The 19,657-nt window shown below is 38.0% G+C and overlaps 1 protein-coding gene across 1 annotated transcript in view; it reads left to right on the plus strand.

Moving 5' to 3' along the window:
- The window catches only part of MLIP (muscular LMNA interacting protein), a 69,294-nt gene that overhangs the window by 19,047 nt on the left and 30,590 nt on the right, over positions 1-19,657 (plus strand). Inside the window, exon 2 of the mRNA XM_072331157.1 lies at positions 19,345-19,503. Within this exon, the coding sequence (XP_072187258.1) occupies positions 19,345-19,503 (159 nt within the window). The remainder of the gene's footprint in view (positions 1-19,344; positions 19,504-19,657) is intronic.

Here is a 19,657-nt window from a genome sequence, read left to right on the forward strand (position 1 = left end):
CTTAGGGTTTTTTTTTTTTCCAACCTTAATGATTCTATGATTCTATACATTTTATGCTTGGTGGTATTCAGAAATAATCACAGGGTTGCCAACTACCAGACCAGGCTGCCCAGAGCCACATCCAGCCTGGCCTCGAATGCCTCCAGGAATGGGGCATCCACAACCTCCATGGGCAACCTGTTCCAGTGTGTCACCACCCTCTGTGTGAAAAACTTCCTCCTAATCTCTAACTTAAACCTCCCCTGTCTCAGTTTGAAACTATTTCTCTTGTCCTATCACCATCCACCCTCGTAAACAGCCATTGTCCAATAATTTTCTTATGCATTTTGGATAACTATCTTATGGTGAAATTAATTTTTTTCTAAGAAGTTCCTGTTTTCTTTTCATTGGCTATAATGAAGCCTTGAGCAAACGTGAATGTGTTAAGTACTTATATTTCTGTAACTAACTGTGCCATACAACACAACAAGGAAACTACAATTTAATTCTGCATAAGCTTTGGCTTGTAAGATTATTGCGATTCTATTTCATTGACTTTCAAGTTATTTTGTTTATCATTCAGCATTATCTTTCGCGTGGAACAGTGGTTATTGGCTGACACATCAAAAAAGTTCATATGGGGAGCTCAGATGTACACAAATGAAAATGTCCCAGGTTGGAAGGGACCTCAAAGGTCACGGATCTCCAACTCCCCCACCAATCTCCCCGTTTAATACTAGACTAGGCTGCCCAGGGCCCCATCCAACCTGGTCTTGAACATCTCCAGGGATGGGGCATCCACAACCTCTTTGGGCAGCCAGTTCCAGCACCTCAGCACTGTCATAGTAAAGAACTTCCCCTGACATCCAACCTCGATCTTCTCCTCCTTCAACTTAAAGCCATTTCCATGTTGTAATAACCATAACCCTTTCCTAGTAGGGAGCAATGCTATTTAGGCATTACTGCTGTAGTGAGGTTTGGCCTGTATGTTCCTTTAGTATCTTATGAAAGAAAATAGCCCTGGATGGCTACCCTTTGTGCTCTGTTTGGGAGTTCATGATGATGTTTATGATTTGGTAAGCACTGGTCAGGAATGAATAAAAAAGGTCAAATGACATAACATCTCAAGATGGAGAGCAATCACATATTCGAAAAAGGTTGGATGGGTGATGAAGGGAGGTATCTATTTTCTTGTTGAAACTCTACTCTGTTTTGTGAAAAAGGATTTAAGAAACATAGAGGAAAGTGCTTAATGTTAATAGGATGCATTGCGTATACTTAATAAGTGTTTTTCTCTCGGTAGTAATTTGTCAGAAGGAGATTATAGTATTTAGCTAATATGTATTTGCATATCAGACCAGTCATTCCATCTTCCTTCAAAGAATCAATGAAAGTTTTACTGGGACTGCAGTGAACAGCTTTCATACTCCTTATTCATGAAAGCAAGTTGAATATCCCACTGTCATTGCTTGAATTTTACTTACCTCTATAAAGCACTTCATTGAGTATGAATTCAAGCAGTAAAATTATGCAGGAACTGTGCATAATTTCTGCATAATTTCTTGCAAGAATTTACTGTAATTACAGCAATAGAGGAACCAGCTGATTGTTCTCAATTAGTTTTCCATTTCTGTTAGAAAATCATAATGCAGAGCAATTCAGATTGAGAAAAAGGCACCTTGTAAGATAAAATGTGAACAGAAAGAGTAGCTTTCCTCATTTAAAAAGGATTAATTTCATAGAGAACACTGTCTGCAAGAAGAGAATGGTACTCCTTTTTAGGATAGAGAAAGATTAGGTTACACCTCACCTGATATACCTTATATCTTCTATGTGGCTGTATCAGCAAGAGAAAAATAAAATATTTTTTTGTATAAGTGCATGATTGTGACTTGCCCAGGGCTAAAAAGTGCCAGAGACAGGTATGAAATCTGGGATGTGTGTCAAAAATACTGACAATAGCAATGAACTCCTAGCAGTGAACCCAGTTTGTAGTCGTATAAGTTATTCAGATACACCCACTGCTGATGGCCAAGGATTCATCGGATTTCCTTCCCAATTTATTCTTACAGAGATAAACCAGTACTCTTTTTTCTTTTTTCTCTTTTTTCTTTTTTCTCTTTTTTCTCTTTTTTCTCTTTTTTCTTTTTTCTCTTTTTTCTCTCCTTCCTTCCTTCCTTCCTTCCTTCCTTCCTTCCTTCCTTCCTTCCTTCCTTCCTTCCTTCCTTCCTTCCTTCCTTCCTTCCTTCCTTCCTTCCTTCCTTCCTTCCTTCCTTCCTTCCTTCCTTCCTTCCTTCCTTCCTTCCTTCCTTCCTTCCTTCCTTCCTTCCTTCCTTCCTTCCTTCCTTCCTTCCTTCCTTCCTTCCTTCCTTCCTTCCTTCCTTCCTTCCTTCCTTCCTTCCTTCCTTCCTTCCTTCCTTCCTTCCTTCCTTCCTTCCTTCCTTCCTTCCTTCCAACTGTTTTGCACAGAGAGGACATGGTTCTTTGAGGGAAAATGTACATTAATTAAGGAAAAGCAGAAAGCTGGACAGTAGCTCTAAGGAAAGAGAGAACATCTTCTACATGCACAGAGCCAAGCTGAAGAGAAGCTGTATGTACAGTCTGAGAGAGGAGGGGTCACGGAAAGGAAGCTGATGCTTCTCTTAAGCAGGCTGCTCACTGGGCTTACATGCTGTACTGAGGGATGTGGTTTAGTGTGGAAATATTAGGTGGATGATTGAACTAGATGATCTTGGAAGTCTTTTCCAACTTTGGTGATCTAAGAACAATAGAACTCCATGTAGCCTTGAATAAACCATTTCAGAAACTTATTTTGGACAAAATTTGAACTTTTCTTTTTTCTTTTCTTTTCTTTTCTTTTCTTTTCTTTTCTTTTCTTTTCTTTTCTTTTCTTTTCTTTTCTTTTCTTTTCTTTTCTTTTCTTTTCTTTTCTTTTCTTTTCTTTTCTTTTCTTTTCTTTTCTTTTCTTTTCTTTTCTTTTCTTTTCTTTTCTTTTCTTTTCTTTTCTTTTCTTTTCTTTTCTTTTCTTTTCTTTTCTTTTCCTTTCCTTCCTTTCCTTTCCTTTCCTTTCCTTTCCTTTCCTTTCCTTTCCTTTCCTTTCCTTTCCTTTCCTTTCCTTTCCTTTCCTTTCCTTTCCTTTCCTTTCCTTTCCTTTCCTTTCCTTTCCTTTCCTTTCCTTTCCTTTCCTTTCCTTTCCTTTCCTTTCCTTTCCTTTTCTTTTCTTTTCTTTTTTTTCACCACTGAAAACAATAGCAAAAATTTAAAAAATCACAGAGAAACCTGTGTTCCCAGTACTTCTACCCCACCTCTTTCAATATGATGTGTTCATTGATTTCAGCAGGTACACTGCTATGTTGGTGCCCTTCCATCTGAATGGCACACGAACACAGTGGTTTGTGACCATGATATGAGCATCCATTACCACCACTTTGGTATACTGGAGTGTCTTTAAATAGGGATGAAGTACCTCGGAGTTCTTCCAACTTGTTCGAGACTTAGGGACTATCTTTCCTGAAGGTGGCACTTTGGCACAGAAAAGTCATTTTATTTCATATTGGTTCTTTAAGTGATACATTTTCATTTTCTAAGAGCTATCACAGCTGAAAAAATGTCAGTTATGCTGGGCTGTTGGTACCAAAGGCCTTTTTTGGGTATCATTTATTGATAATGGAAGATGCAGTTTATTGCTGCTCCTTGAGTTCTTCCATTAATAAAAACTTTCCTGGGAGTAAATCTGTAAAATTATTTCAAGGTCTCGTATAAATAATCAAATATTTCTATTACATTGCCATTACCATATTAAGTGTCTGTGGTACTAGAATCTGAGGTATTTTTTTATTCTAAAAATGATTAGAATGTCCAGCTTCAATCACTTTCAGTCTTTTATGATATCTAGATTTGGAGGAATCTTTGCTTGCCTGTGATGCGTGAGGTTTTATTATTGTTCTTTATTCATCTGCTTCTTAGATAGATAGCTTCAGCGTGTCGACTTTCTAAAGCAGAACATGTTGATTACTGTTTTGTTGTTTTTGTTTTTTTTTTAGAACAATTTGACATGTTAGGTTGATGTTGGCAGAGAGAGGTGGGTTAAATATGTACTGGATTATCTCTATATGTTTTGGCCGTTGACAGTGACAGAAGCAAACTGACATTAATGCAACTTGATAAGTGATACTGTTATTACTAATGTCACTTTTATCACCAGCTACTCAAAATATTGACCTGTGATTCTTAATTTGATGTTATAATAAATTTGGTATATATTAGCATGGATATCATATTGACTCCTTTATGACATATTCCTTGACAGTAATATCATTATTGTATATTGCTTCACTTAACTGTTTAGCAGTGCCCTTAGTATCTCCTTCAGAAGGCAATAAGCATAATTTATTCATTCATTTATTTAATGATATACATGCATAGCATTTATTGGTTTTGACATGAAATGCATGAGGCATTAAGAGATACTGTCATACATCTGATTTCATTGCCAATTGAAGATGCTGCAATCAGATTCAACATCATTTAAGGCTTTTTCCTCTTTCAAAGAATGCAAACCCATTTTGAATGTAGGGAGCTGCCTGAGGGAATGTCCAGAAAAAGTCAGCTTTAGAAAAGAGTCTAAATCCTGGCCCTAATTGCTGGTAAAGCATCTGAGGCTGGGCCACGGGAAAACAGGTTGCCTTGTTTAGCATTCTCAGCTGTGACTCTTTCCAAATTTAGGCCCCTAAACTAGATATCAGAATGAGACTATAAAGAACGCTGCGCTGGATCAGCCAGAGTCCCATCTTGCCAAGGTCGTGTCTCAGGCAATCCCTCATAGCTAATGCTAGGATAAATGTATGAGAACATGACAAAGCCATGAACTAAACTCAGATCCCTTAATTTTCATGAGAATTACATTGCCTTATTACCTTAGGCACAGACTAAGTGAGGGAGTTTCTCCTAATACAAGTATTTCATGTCATTTACATAATTCAGTGCTCACTGGGCCAGGGTGAATAAAAGAGATAGGATTTGCTATCTATTGTTTAGGACAGAAAACCAGGGCTCTGGATAAGCAGTTTCTAGTTTCTGCTTCAGTTAAGCACTAACCCTTTGTGTAAAGCAGAATCAGTATGACAGAATATACTGTATCACCCACCCTCAAATACACCATAAGAGGATGCTGAAGGGAATTCACATGGCAAGTAAGGAAGTCCATGACCCAAACTGAAAGAAGGACAGGGTTGGATCATGCCAACCCTGATGATTCATGATGGATGATTGTGGGGGTTGCACAGAAGCACAATGAGCTCTCCAGGATATGGCATAGAGCCTGGGCTGTGTGTGATCTGTAACTCCTCCTGCCTGAACATCTCAACAATCCTTAGCTGGCCAGCTCATTATCTATACCTCAGCGATGGCATAACAACGTTTTAAAATAAACTCACTCAGAATCACACAAATATGCTGAGACAGACAGGATAAGCTTGGATGAGAAAAGCAACTTCTGAAGTGTGTTCTTAGGTAGTTATGGGGATTCATACAAACTGATCATTTAGAATTTTAATATGAGCAGGCATATTTCATGTGGCACTGTGCCATTAATTAATCTTCATGAAATGAAGCATATTTTTCAAGTAGGCAGGTGCAAAGACATCACAGTGCGTATTACTTATACTTGATTTCAAAAACACCATAAAAACTGACTCAAAATCTAGGTTTTTCCTGGGTAATACTTATAAGAAGTCTACAAAAAGACCTAATTTATTTTAATGGGACAAATACATTTACTGTTTGCTAGAGCAGATCCCAAATTCTTGACACTTCACCTCCACCCACGTAGCATTCTCCCTTCTTTTGTTATACACACACACTTTATACAGAAAGCATGCCAAATACCTCTTCATTTTGAGTGCTCTGATTAATGTTTGAGATTCTAGCCAAAGAAAAATGCCTCATAGTGGTTTCAAATCTATCTGCAACCATGTGCTTTCCTGAACTGTTTTGTTTTGCAAGAAGAATAAGAGCTGATGACAAATCCTCGGTTCAGACACTTCAGCTGCGGTCTTCTGGCTTTCTTGTGATCTTCAGTGCTGCCATGAGTCTTGGCTGCACTCAGATAAAAGGCAGGTACTAGTGAGTGCTGCAGAACTATAGATGTTCTCCCAGATTTGCCCGGAGCTTTTTGGTCACTCATCAGATGGGCTTCCTCCACCCAGGGACTCAAGCATCTTTGAGCTTATTTCTTTCACCAGTCCTGGCACGTTATATCACCTCTACAATGTTCTGCGTCTGGGTTTGACATTTCTGGCCAGGGGAAAACTTTATCTGAAGGAAAGTTTCAGCCTTTGGCAGTTTGTTTTCAGATGCTAATTGAGGATGTCATCTTTCAAAGCTTATGCTGAAAAATATCTGAGAAAGAGACAGCTGAAAATAGCTAATTACCTGGTAGATGGAGCATGCATCATCACTGTAGGAAACTTGGAGTATGCTCGCATCTTTCTTTTCAAAGACAGACATTTTCAAACCAGTCTGTCAGTCCATCTTGGTGTTTCCACAAGTTAGTCCATCCTGGATTCAAAGAATCTTCTAGATGAAAAGTGAGTAACAGCAAATATGTTCTGTTAAAAGATTTTGTTTGAGCAAACTGACTTGTTATGTGGAAGAAAATGCTTTAATGAAAAATTTTTGGTCCACTTCAGAACTGCAAAGGAGATAAGTTTTCCTATGTAAAATGGCAATACAGATTCAGCTGCAACAAGCATAGCATTTGGTTCCTTCTGCTGAAATTAAAGACATACATTTTTAAATGAAAGAAAGTTAACAGCTCCTACTATATCTGGTAATTTCCTACAAGGACCTTTACTGGAAAGCAGTAAAGTAAAAATAAGTATGAGGTACAAGAGAGCTTCTGAGTCACTTCCAAAAATAACTAGTTTCATTTCCTTAGCTTTCCAACTACTTTTTCAGTGCCAGTTTCTGGCTAGTTAACAAACAAGACTGAACAGACAGGGCAGATGCAAAATCAGAGACTGGAGCTGTAAGGCATGTACCACATGAAGTTGCTCTCTTTTTTTGTAAACTGCATCTGTTGATTCATTTCCTTTAAAAGTTAGAGAAAGGGCATTTCAGAGAAGAGGACTGATCCTGAAGACACTTGCACCGTCTGCTTTTCTGGAGTGGCTGAGCTCTCCCATTGACCTGTGGCTTCTGCTGCAATCAAAACCTCACCCGGACAATGTTTGCAAGACTGAATTGACTGAACTCTTAATCACCTTTTTATCTTTGTTTATTTATTTATTTATTTATTTATTTTCTCAAGCCTTAATGAGAAGGAACATAAAATCTACTACCATTAAAAAAACAGAGACAGGATTTGACAGAAATAGTCTGCTGACACTCTTCTCTTAAAAAACAGTCTGAGATAATTTTAAAATGACACAAAGCTTTAGTACAAAGCATGCAGAAATAAAAATTACATGGGTTGCAGTTGGACTTACAGCGTTATGGTTTTAAGACTTTATATTTTAGTGTGAGCCTGGATATGGTTCTGTGTTATATAAACCTCTGAAGATGTTCACAAGTCATTGATTATGAGGCTTATCAGACTACACGTTGCTTTGTGCATACAGATGTCAAAACGTTAGAAAAGCTTGTGATTTCTTATTATTGCTTGCAGGATATGCTCTGGGATAAAGAATGATAACACAAGATTTCAGGACATGGATGAAAAATAGAAAGCAATCTCTGTTGGTAACAGATTGTGCATATATAATATTATTTTCCAGAGCTCTGACTTGAAGTTGAGTCTGTTGTTGTTCATTCACTGAATCACTTCACTGAATCTCTTCACTGAAACTCTTACAGAAATAATGTAGATGCAATTGTGAACATGCTGATAAATGGTATTTTTCTATTACTAGTAATGATAGAAACAATGTTCAACTGGCATCCAAGATATACTTCTTTCATTTCCAAACCTAAGACTACACTGAGAAATGAAATCCATTTTCATTGGATTCTCAGGTAAAATTTGACTGATTGCAAGTAGTTCTCAGTAAAGAACTGTCCACAGTGAAGAAAAGAATCCCTGAACAATTTAATCTCAAGGTTTTCTTAATGCTGGCATTTCAGTATACAGCAATAAGCAAGCAACGTTCTTCCTAAATCTACTTTTGGGAGGCTGCAGGCTCAGCTTCTGCTAAGGTAAAAGGAATGCAAATCTCTTTGAAAGGCTGTTCAATTTTAGAATATATTTTGAAGCACAAGGCATGTATCTTCACCTATAGCTTGTACAAAATGTAGCAAAAGGTAACCATGACTCTACAGTACTTCTAAATATCAAAATGCTAAGCTGCTGGACAAGAGGAGGGAAAGAGTATATCCCATATTAGTTATGTCACTTAATGCACAGCTTGAAGACAAGTAGTTTTCCCTAATGGTGAGAGTAGCTTAAGGATCTTCAAGTAACACCCTTGAATTGCTTCTAGAATAAGCCTCGATAGTACTGACTTTACTATTGGTTATTATGGAAGCTTTGATATGTTTTAAGATGATCAAAATCTTTATGAAATCTCCCAAAATGCAGTTCTGGCAATAAAAGAACTCAATTGCTTCTTTGATCTGAAGAAGTGATTATTAAATCCATGCCTTCCTTTGACTAGTTAGAGAGAAGATGCAGTGTGAAAATACAGGTGTGTAGGAATCATGTACTGAATCTGTATTCTTTGCTACTGGATTGAAAACATTTACCATTATGTCATCACCTGTATTCTTACACTGTAAGCTTCTGAAGAAAATATCAGTAATAAGTAAATGACAATATGTAAACTAAAATTAAATCACCTTCCCCTTTTATGATGCAATGATCCTTTTGATTATAGTACTTATAGAGATATTATTTGCACATTTTCATCTTCAAGTCCAAAGTATACACTGGAAGATAACATTGACAAGGCTTTACTCAAATCTGGGAGACTCCTGCTTAGAAGACTGGCATTAGAAACATCCTTGGTCAAGAAGCCCAACGCCTGGATACACAGTGTTTTCTTGCTTTTCCCAAGGTCTGCTTGAGATGTTGTGAACCCTAGATATAGGTAGTTGCAAACTGAAAGTGGAGAGAAAAGTGGCTGAGAGAAATCCAGATGATTTATAAGAACAAATAGATGGAGGAAGAAAAATATTATTGGTCAGATGTGTTAATTGACACTGAAATGTAAGACCGAGAACATAAGGCTAGCCAGATGGAAGACCTGATTATGAAAGTAAAAAGCATCATTTGTATTTCTGTTCTGACAGAAATATGACTTGCAAGGCAAAATCAGAACTTGACTTTAGGGTAAAGATACCAATCTGAAAGGGATTGTTGTCCTAGTTATGAATAACTTCTTGACTGGACTCAAGTGGTAACATTGATAGATGACATATATATTCAGGGGACAAAAAGGAAGAAATGAAAATTCTTCTAAGTTAATGTGTAAAGTAATGTGCTAAGTAGGTATGTTATTGTCACAAAAGATTAAACAAATAATGCCAAGTGGATATAGTTAATCTGTGAACACAGGGTAAAGACTGAAGCTGTGGTTAGCTATGGACTGTTGGAACGTTTTAGAGTAGACATAGTGAAAGACCTTGAAAAGGGCTGCCGAAGAAGCCTGAGGCAGAGCAGAGCATAGAAATCAGTTTGCAAACTGCCTGAATTTCTTGGCTAAAGTAATTAAACTTGTTCTTGGTACAAAATGTACAGTCAGCTTTGGAAAATGTACTCCCATTCTTTTTCCTACACTCAAAAATATCTGAGGAATGGTGCATGACTATTCAGCTCAGTGATTATGCAGTGTACAAAGCTCAAAATATTTTTTCTTGATGAGACAAAGTCAAGTTTGTAAAATAACAGCTCTTCACACAAGCTCTTTTGTTGGAAAAAAAAATTAAAAAAATGACTTAATTGGAACAAATGTAGCTATTCTTCCAAATACTGTCAGATCAAAATGACCTTGATATTGTTTAACGCGATATTCTTGACATCTGGGAAAGCTGAAGTTAACTAAAATGTAAAGAAAGCTGCTTTTTAAATATAAGCATGGAAAATAAAACTAGATCCTAAGTATACCATCCTCTCCCCTTGTGAATGTGTGGAAGAAGCAAACAGCTATTCAGCTTTACCTTCTTACATGTTAGTAGCTGAGTGCCTGAATAATCACTCTTTGTAGCCAGCATTCTTCTGGGCCCACACAGACCTACTCAGAAAATAGCTTGTTAAAAGAACCTCTGAAAGTCTCTGCTGAGGAGAGGAAAATCAGTTTTATCACACACACTTCTTCACTGCTTTTTGAAGTTCAGTTTTTATTTTTCTCTGGACTGTGCTCTACATTCCACAGACAGCAGACTGGGTAAAGAGGCATTCAAACCATCATCCCACTGAGTATTGGTGAAGGACAGGTAAGAATGCTTGTAGCAGGACTCATGTTGATTATTTGTTAAATTGCTTGTGAAGATGACTGAGAGCGTAGTAGGACTTCTGACAGAAAGCCTACTGCTGATTATATATGATGAAACAATCTATTTCTTAATGATCAAAATGACAGCTTTCTTCGCCTATGGTTGGTCAAAAAGCTGAAAATTTAGTGTCCGAAGTTTCAAAAAATATGCTGTGTATTCTTAAAACACCTGTGAGTATATAGCTGTTACCTGATGAAAAGTCATGGCCTTAAATAACACCAAGGGAGGTTCAGGTTGGCTATTTGGAGAAATTTCTTGGAGAGAAGAGTAGTGCTGCATTAACAGGCTGCCCTGGGAAGTGGTGCAGTCACTGTCCTTGGCGGTGTTCAAGAAATGTGTCAATATGGCACTGAGGGACATGGTTAGTGGCCATGGTGGTGATGCGCTGATGGTTGGACTAGATGATTCTATGATTCTATTGTGTTCCTTTTGGAAGGTAGATGAGGTATTTAGACTAGCTGGTAGTATAAGACTTTCACTGCTTCCTGTTGGAATGGCAGCAGTTTAACTGTAAGTCTTCATTCCAGTCATAAAAGAGTGAATAAAGACTAGGCTTTAAATTTGCACTTTATGAAGTCTATGAAAGTATCTTTCTCTCTCTGTCTTTCTCTCTTTCATACCTTTTTTTGATACTTCTTTTTTTCTGATTGATCTAAAAATCAACAAATCAAGGTGCCAGATGGCTTTATGGATCTTGAAAATCATATTTGAGAGTATGTCATGATCAATCATAGGGATAACTTTAAAATGTGAAAGCTGTGCTATTCTCTATCCTTGATCTGTGGGTGCCAGATGCATTGCCTTTGAAAATCTAAGCTGTACAGCTCTGTGTGTTTCATCATACCCTTTGGATTCCTGCTCCAGAAACATAGCTCCTTAGCAAGATAAATGCTTAGATACAAGATGTGGTGGTTTGGAAAAGGAGGCATGTATTGAAAACATCATGCTTCAGAGATTTAAAAGAAATGGAAATGAAAATTTTTGTTATAATGGCAGAGTATGAACATGGGAGACAACTTGATAGAATCTATGTAGCCAGGGGCAAATAACATCAACCTTTTTCTTTTCCCTGTCAGATCAATTATCTTTAAATGAATAGATACCTTTTAATTAAACTCAACTGAGCCGAAATGTTTTAACTATCAAAAAAACAAAACAAAAACAACCAAAAACTGAATGCAACAAAACACTTACTTTTAACAGTTTTCAAAAGTGTGGGTTTTTTTAAGCAAACCTAAAAAAATCTACCAAAAATTAGACATGGTACTGTTGTTGAAGATCTGAGGACAGACAGAAGTAATAAGAGAGGGAAAAGAGGAAAAGGAAATTCTGAGGGAAGAAAACATCCAGGTGGAGTTTGTATTTGGGGTTGCAGAGAATGACAGGAACTGTTGATTTCAGGCAGAGAATGGGCATTTCCAAACCACCCAGAGGGAACTGAACTCTCTGAGTAGAGATGCAAGAGTTTGTAGGTAATCTAATTGCAGTATTAGGAGTCTAATCATAGAGTTATTATATTGTTAATTCCTTTTTCCACGACAGACAGTTGTGTTTAAGGAGGTACTCATCCCAGGCAATGTTTATTGTAAGACATTTTATAAGCCTACCCATTATCAGGAATAATATGAAGCTGTTACTTATTAACAGCAGATGCCTATTCATAGGGTGCGTTTACCTACTCAGGAAGGTCTCTGCCATACTCCCACAGTGATTCAAGGCTGTCCAGCCAGAGACACAGCTGGGATGGGAACCCTTTGTATAGAAGCATAGGGTTATACTGCTTTGCCACGGGCTTCTTCTAGGTGAGGTCATAAAGTTACTCCTAGGACCCCTTCTTTCTTATTCTGTACATATAATCCTTCTGTCTTTGTCCACATGGCAGCTATAACCTTCTGGGATAGGGTCAAAGTGACTCAAGCTGTCCGCTATTGATGTGACAAGGATATTCTGGTGGCCCTGGTCAGGCTGTGTTGACTATTCTGAATGTTTCAATTCTCATTCATCCAACACAACCTCTAATCCCTGTACCTATTATTTTGGGAAGGATCTTTCATGTCTACCATCTCTTCAGTTTAATCTTTTCTGCTAACAGAAGTTTCCTCATCATTCCATTCACACAAACAAAACACAAGTTCACAAACACACAAAGCTTTCACGACAGTTACTAGTCCGGTTACAGTGATAACTACGATTAAAATTCAAATGATTTAATTGCTATGGATCATTCCCAATAAAGTTAAAATGGAACACACCAATTTTTGCATTTCTATGCCTTTTGTTTTTCTGTCTGGAGATCCAGTTGTTTAGAGGCACCTGATGTTAACAGTGGCATTGACTTCCTCTGTGCTTTTAGCCCACTTTGAGTTATTTTGATGTGTTTTCTAAGAGGTCATTTATTTTCCTCCATTGGCCAGCAAATTCTGTGTTCCATGCAAACTTTACCATATCCAATGTTTTACATACACGGGGTTCTGATTCTGTTTCCTTTTTATCCTTAATACCAGAACAGAAGGTTGCAGTCCTGTAGTGAGCAATAACTTATTACTAATAGTTTGTGCTTGTAGCCCTGGGGCCCTTATCCTGTACTCACACTTTCAAGCCTTCTACTATTATCTTGTGCTTGTACTTTTGGAAATCTGTAATAAAATCCCATTTTTCTTCAATAGCCTTCAAGCTATGATTTCCTGGTAACATAACACCTGTTTTATTAGCATACATACATTCTGTTTCTTGGATTCACTAAATAGTTCACTGTACAAAGATAATGGTCCATTAGAAGACTTGAAGAGATCAACATAGACACTGATTTGATAGCGGGAACCACCTACTTTCAAAATAATTTGCTTAAGATAACATTACCAATTTGTCAATGGAGTTACTCTGCAGCAAGTATTTGTAAAGACAGCTGTGTTGGCAGCACCAGGTGGGCTCCTCTGGGCTGGATTCTCCTGTGCTAGTGACAATAAGATGGACTGGGATGGTGGAGAAATCTCATTGCATTTGTAGGCAAAGATAAGGCTGAAATTCCTCCAGCCTGCAGCTGCCCAGATATCTCTAGAAAATGAAGAACAAGTGGTTGATTCATGCTACTGTGAAACAAGTGCACTGTTAGCATCGTCAACCAAGACCAGTAGCTTAGCTCAGTCAGACATAAGCAGGGATTTGTTTCTATTCCCAATGCTTGATTTGAAAATTACACCTTTTAGGGTCAGTTTTTCAGTTAAGAAAGTAAGAGGAAATATGTAATAGAAATTATCACATAATCATAGAGTGGCTCGGGTTGGAAGGAACCTCAAAGATCATCTATTTTCAACCCCTCCATTGCAGACAGGACCACCAGATCAAGCACTAGATCAGTCTGCTCAAGACCCCATCCAACCTGGCCTTGAACACCTGCAGGGACGGGGCAATCACAGTCTCTCTGGGCCGTCTCCCATTTCTCCATGAGTCTTTTGACTGCTAATGTATTTGATAGGCTGTGTATGTGTGGGCTAAGCAGCACCAGGTTTTAAAAATTTTCTTTTGCAATCAGCTTTTAAACTTTTTCTGTCTACTTTTGTCAGTGTTTGAATGCCTTCTTTGCAAGACCAGATGGCAAGTCTGGCCATACTGTAAAAAATCTGTGCAAAATCTGAGACACAACATGCACGGGTCCTTTCTGACTGATCTACGCTCTGAAATGAATGCAGGACAGACAGAAGGGAACAGTGAGAACATGCTGAGGAGGTAACTGGATGCGAGCTGGGTGTGTGCCTGCCTGCCTGCCTGCCTGAAGGTTTGTGTATAAGTGAGGGACTACAGCATTTTGGAGTGATACAACAGAGGTGTTTTTAGCTTGGAAGATGTTGCTTCCAAGCAGTTTCAGGAGATTGGAGCAAATAAGGGCTTTCAGGATGGATGCCTATACTACCTGAAATATAACTTGGAGACTCAGGTTGCCTCAGGAGCCAATGTTTAGTGAGTGTTTAGTCAAACTGCATTTAATTAAATCAATTACATATAACAGGCAAGTGATATTAGTCCCCCTTTGCAATGGAGATAATTAAAGGTTATCTTTACTTACTTTTCAATTTGCCCAGCTGCATCTGTGTAGACTAGTATGAAAAAGTAATTGCAGTTGTATAAAGTCTGTCAGACTGAAAAGCTAATTAAAATTATTACGGAATAGAAACATTTCAGCTGAATGAACTCTTACATTTTGAATAGTAGATGACGATTTTACTCTATTAGTCATTTGCTCTTTCTAGTGCTTTACACATGTTAATTTTCAAAAGATGTTCATCTGCACGTGAGTCTTAGTGCGTGCTGCTCTATTGAGAGAAGAGAGTGCTTTGTTCAAGGTGATACAATGAGCATGTAATGGGGCCAGGGTACGGTGTGGGGAACTTCTCAGACACAGCTGTCAGTGGGAATTTTGGCACAAACTTCAACAGGTCTGAAATTTCACCCTGGACTTTTGGACTGGATTTAGCTTTTCTCCTGAAGTTTCACGGATACGAAGCTGGTGTTCGGTTGATCATCTGCTGCTGTTTGTAAAAGGTTTCAGATAAGCATGAGCTCATATTACTCAATAATCAGCTCATCTCTACCGGGTTACTGCGATAGCGGCGGTAAGTCAAGATATGGAAATTTGCTGAAGTTGCTTACATCTTATTAAGCAGTCATTTCATTCATTGCATCCTGGCCTTATTCTCGGTCTCTACAAGACAGTGTGTGTTTTGCAGTCAGACTTCAGTTTGAACGTAGAAAATGGTCTAAGCAGAGGTTGCACAAAACAGGCCGTGCTTTTAAGTGGCCCCTCTCCACACTGCGCTCATGGTTTTAGCTGTGCCCTGTGTGAGAGGGCTATATTTAGCAGGAATTTGAGGCATGTGTATCTGTGCTGTGACCAAAGCAGCATGTCGGTCAACATGTTTCTATATCACACTGCACACATTTGTTGTTGTTTTTGCTATTATTTATATATATTTTTTCTGTCCTTAAAATAAATAAGTACCCTCAAAAGGAAGTACTTAATATTTCAACAGTGAGGTTTTCTCAGGGTGTCCTTTTCTTAGTGAGATGACTTACATTAACAAATTGGTGGAAGAAGTGGTAATGTGATCCAGCATATTCCATTTCACTTTCGCAATCTGTATTCCAGAAGGAAATCCTGGCAAGCAATCACTGACAATGGGACCTCAATTTAAATTACAAAACAGGCAGTGTGCTGAATGCATATAGAGTATGAGAGAAATTAAATAGAAGCATTTATTTGCCTTCATAAAGTACCCAAGACAATAAAAATATGCTCTATAAAGGATTGTAAATGCTGTGGTAATGAAAACAATAACTAATATAATTTAATTTACTATCCCAGGCCATTTGTAAATTGATGATATTAGTTATGCAACAAGCCTGTTTGTAGACTGGTGGCATATGAAGTCATGGAAGCTATCTAAAGTAAATTTCTCCTTTTAAACCTACTTGGGAACATACTATACAGCTGCCTATAGTGACCTAATGGATATTCAAAGGTTATTTATATGAGACTGTAATTTATGCTTTTCAAAGAAAAGTTACATAGAATAATAATTTTAAACCCAAGCAATTATGACATTGTGCCCAAAGTAGATTATGTAATGTAAATGAGAATTCATTGGTATTCACTTGCATAGATGTTGCATGTAACACCATAACTGTATTGGTTCAAGAAAGTAACAGCAGCAGGTACTGAATTTCTTCGGGTGTTATTACTGGATCCAAAGAAAGGATGATAATCTGCAAGAAGGATTCATAAATATATATATTTTAATTTTATTTCATTTACATTTTATTTACACTTGTATGCTGGAGTAGCTGTCAATAGATGTAACTAATAGATGTCCACCCTGTTCATTTCCCTCAGTACATCAAAGATAGATCAACCAGAGAGATACAGTAAATTAAATCAATATATGAAAAAGTGCAAAATTCTTTCTCCATCTGGAAAACAACGACAACACAGTATCATGTAAGAATTCCTTTTGCTTCATACTGTCCTATTTTTAGTTTTCCTTCTTTTTCTGTAAGAAATAAATAAAAGATAAAGGCTGCAGGGCTGAAAACTATTGAAAACCTAGAACTAAAAGAATGGAGAAACTCTCTCTCCTTCTCTCTCTCTCTCTCTCTCATTGTTTTAGTTTGCAGAATTACTAGTTAAAAGTATTAAAATTTTGAATGTATTTTATTTGTTTTTGAAATCAGCAAGATGAAAATAACCACGTAAAAGTTATTTTTAAAGAATAATTTTTTTTACTCTTTTGTTTTCCTCATGGAATTTTTTTTTTTTTTTTTTTTTTTTTTTTTATCTGGACTGTATTGTGATATTTACTCATTGTCAAAGTTTCTGTGATGCAGTTTAAACTACCTGATCAGCTTTACCTGCTAAGAGCACTCACTGTGGGTGATAGTCAGAGGATTCCTGCATGCTGCCACATGGTATCTGGAAGCTTAAAACTTTTGTTCATACTTTCTAATGACCAGGAAAAATAAAATATATTATGGGAATATAAATACTACCAGGCTTAAATAACTTCTTTCAGTTGAAACAATCCAGCTTGCACGTACAAATTTATATATGTTTCCCAATCTTAGTTTTAGCTTGCAAAGGATTTTGATGATTGGTTTCATGATACGTTTATGCCAAACACAGTGAGGTGTTCTTCATGTATTCTTTAATTATTCCACCAAAACTACACAACTGGAAGTGCAGGATAAGACATGATATTGAATTATGCTCTGTGAATTCTGGAGAGATGTTGGCAAGATCTTTCTACTACTATGCAAATGCCAGGGTCATAGAATCATAGAATGGCTTGGGTTGGAAGAGACCTCAAGGATCATGAAGATCCAACCCACCCTGCCACAGACAGGGCCACCATCTTCCATACCTAATACTAGACCAGGCTGTCCATGGCCCCATCCAACCTCGAACACCTCAAGGGATGGGGCATCCACAGCCTCTCTGGGCAGCCTGTTCCAGCACCTTACCACTCTTTTGCATTCAGTAATTCCACTGTGTTCCGTAATTGCTATTTACTTATAGACGCAAATTGCAAGGAAGCATAATGAGAGCCACAGCTCTCAAATTTGTTTCATTTTAAACAAATAAGTAAAAAAAAACAAAAACAAAAACTATCAAAGCAATAGCCCTGTTTTATTCTGTTGTTTTTTTTCCCCCTTTTGTGACTCAGTACAGTTCAAGACTCTTCATATTGCAGATCCTTGAAAGAGCAATTAACTTCCATAGGCTTTGAATCAGAAGTTAAAAGGAGACAAAAAAACAATCTGTCATTCCATGGTTTTGAATCAGAGAGATTTTCTACACCAACAAGTAGTGGGATAATCACTGAGTCTAATTTAGTGATTAGGGCTGTGTTGTGCTTCCTTGTATCTTCCTTGTGAAACCTTTGCAGTTCTGCTCCCTGATATATGGCAAAGGAAATATTTGTTTCTTCACTACCTGGACTTCTTTTCCAGTAGAGGGGATAGAAATGGCTGGGGAGCACTGAGATAAAACCAAACATTTGGATGAAATCACCTTCCTCCTCATTGTATTCAGACCCTATGTACAATGTCATAGTAAGTATGTAGTATGAGGAGGAACAGATGAGAAGAATGGCACACAATTGGTTAATGTAGGTGGCCAAAGGGCATAAAGAATATGGGGGAAATGCTTTCCTTGAAGCAAAATCTGTCCCACATGTTGATCAGAATTAGCATAAAAACATGGTTGTTGTTTCTTTCCCCCCCCTTTTCTTGTTTTAGTAAAGGCTTTTCCAATTTGTTCTAAGCTGTTAAGTAAATACTCTAGGGGCTATATGATGTGCAGTTACAGTGGCATACTTACATTTTCATTTGACTAAAATGGAGTTACACAAAGCAGCCTTAAAATGAATTGAAAATGGTATGGAAAATGGAAATAGTGAATTATTGAACAATTCTCCTGTCCTCTGTGCTATGCCATGAGAATGTGTAGACTGTTGATGGATACAGACAAGGCAATACCTTGTTCATGAAAAAAGATCTCAAATGCATTGATTGATGAAAAATCTATTGACAAGTATATTTAATAATAGACTTGTAAGTTATCACAGAACCGTAGGGGTTGGAAGGGACCTCCAGAGATCATTCAGTCCAACCCCCCTGCCAAAGCAGGTTCCCTACACCATGTCGCACAGGTAGGCGTCCAGGCAGGTCTTGAATATCTCCAGAGAAGGAGACTCCACAACCCCCCTGGGCAGCCTGTTCCAGTGCTCCGTCACCCTCATCATAAAGAGGTTCTTGGGCACATTCGTGTGGAACTTCCTATGCTCCAGTTTCTGCCCGTTACCCCTTGTCCTGTCTCCACACACTGTTGAAAAGAGTCTGACCTAGCCACTTTGACCCCCACACCTCAGATTTTTATAGACCTGGATCAGGTCCCCTCTCAGTCTTCTTTTCTCAAGGCTAAACAGACCCAGTTCACTTTAGCCTTTCTTCAAAGAGGAGATGCTCCAGGCACTTCACCATCTTTGTGGCCCTCTGCTGGACTCTTTCTAAGAGATCCCTCTCTTTTTTGTGTTGGGGTGACCAGAACTGGACACGGTACTCCAGATGAGACCTTACCAGGGCAGAGTAGAGGGGGAGGTCACACTGCTGGCCACACTCTTTTTAATGCACCCCAGGATGCCATTGGCCTTTTTGGCCTTGAGGGCACACTGATGGCTCACGGCCAACCTGCTGTCCTCCAGGACACCCAGGTCCCTCTTATATCAGTGAAGTAATTCACACAAGCACTATATGTTATTTCATCCCTGATCAGAATAATTTAGACAAATGTAGGCAATAATATTGAATTAAATTTGTGTTTTGCAGGTCACATCTCAAGAATCTGGAGCCAAACCATTGACCTTCACATTTGTGCCATCCATTGGACAACTTCCCACTCATTTTGAGGTTGTAGATGTCTCTAAGTTCCTTGTGACAATTCCAGAGGAGCCAAAAGATCTGAGCAATCAAGAAATTATAAATAAGGTAGAATTTTGCTTGTGCTTATTTTTCCACTCTTCCAAAGATAAGTGAAATGTTGTTCTGGGCATCCCTGTACTGAAGCATTTTACAACTACGCCTTGACTAGTATTTGGTTATAATTACTAACTCTACCAGGGGTTCAGAATTGTTGTGCAAG

This window comes from Excalfactoria chinensis, chromosome 3, assembly GCF_039878825.1.
Source record: "Excalfactoria chinensis isolate bCotChi1 chromosome 3, bCotChi1.hap2, whole genome shotgun sequence".
NCBI classification, from domain to species: domain Eukaryota; kingdom Metazoa; phylum Chordata; class Aves; order Galliformes; family Phasianidae; genus Excalfactoria; species Excalfactoria chinensis.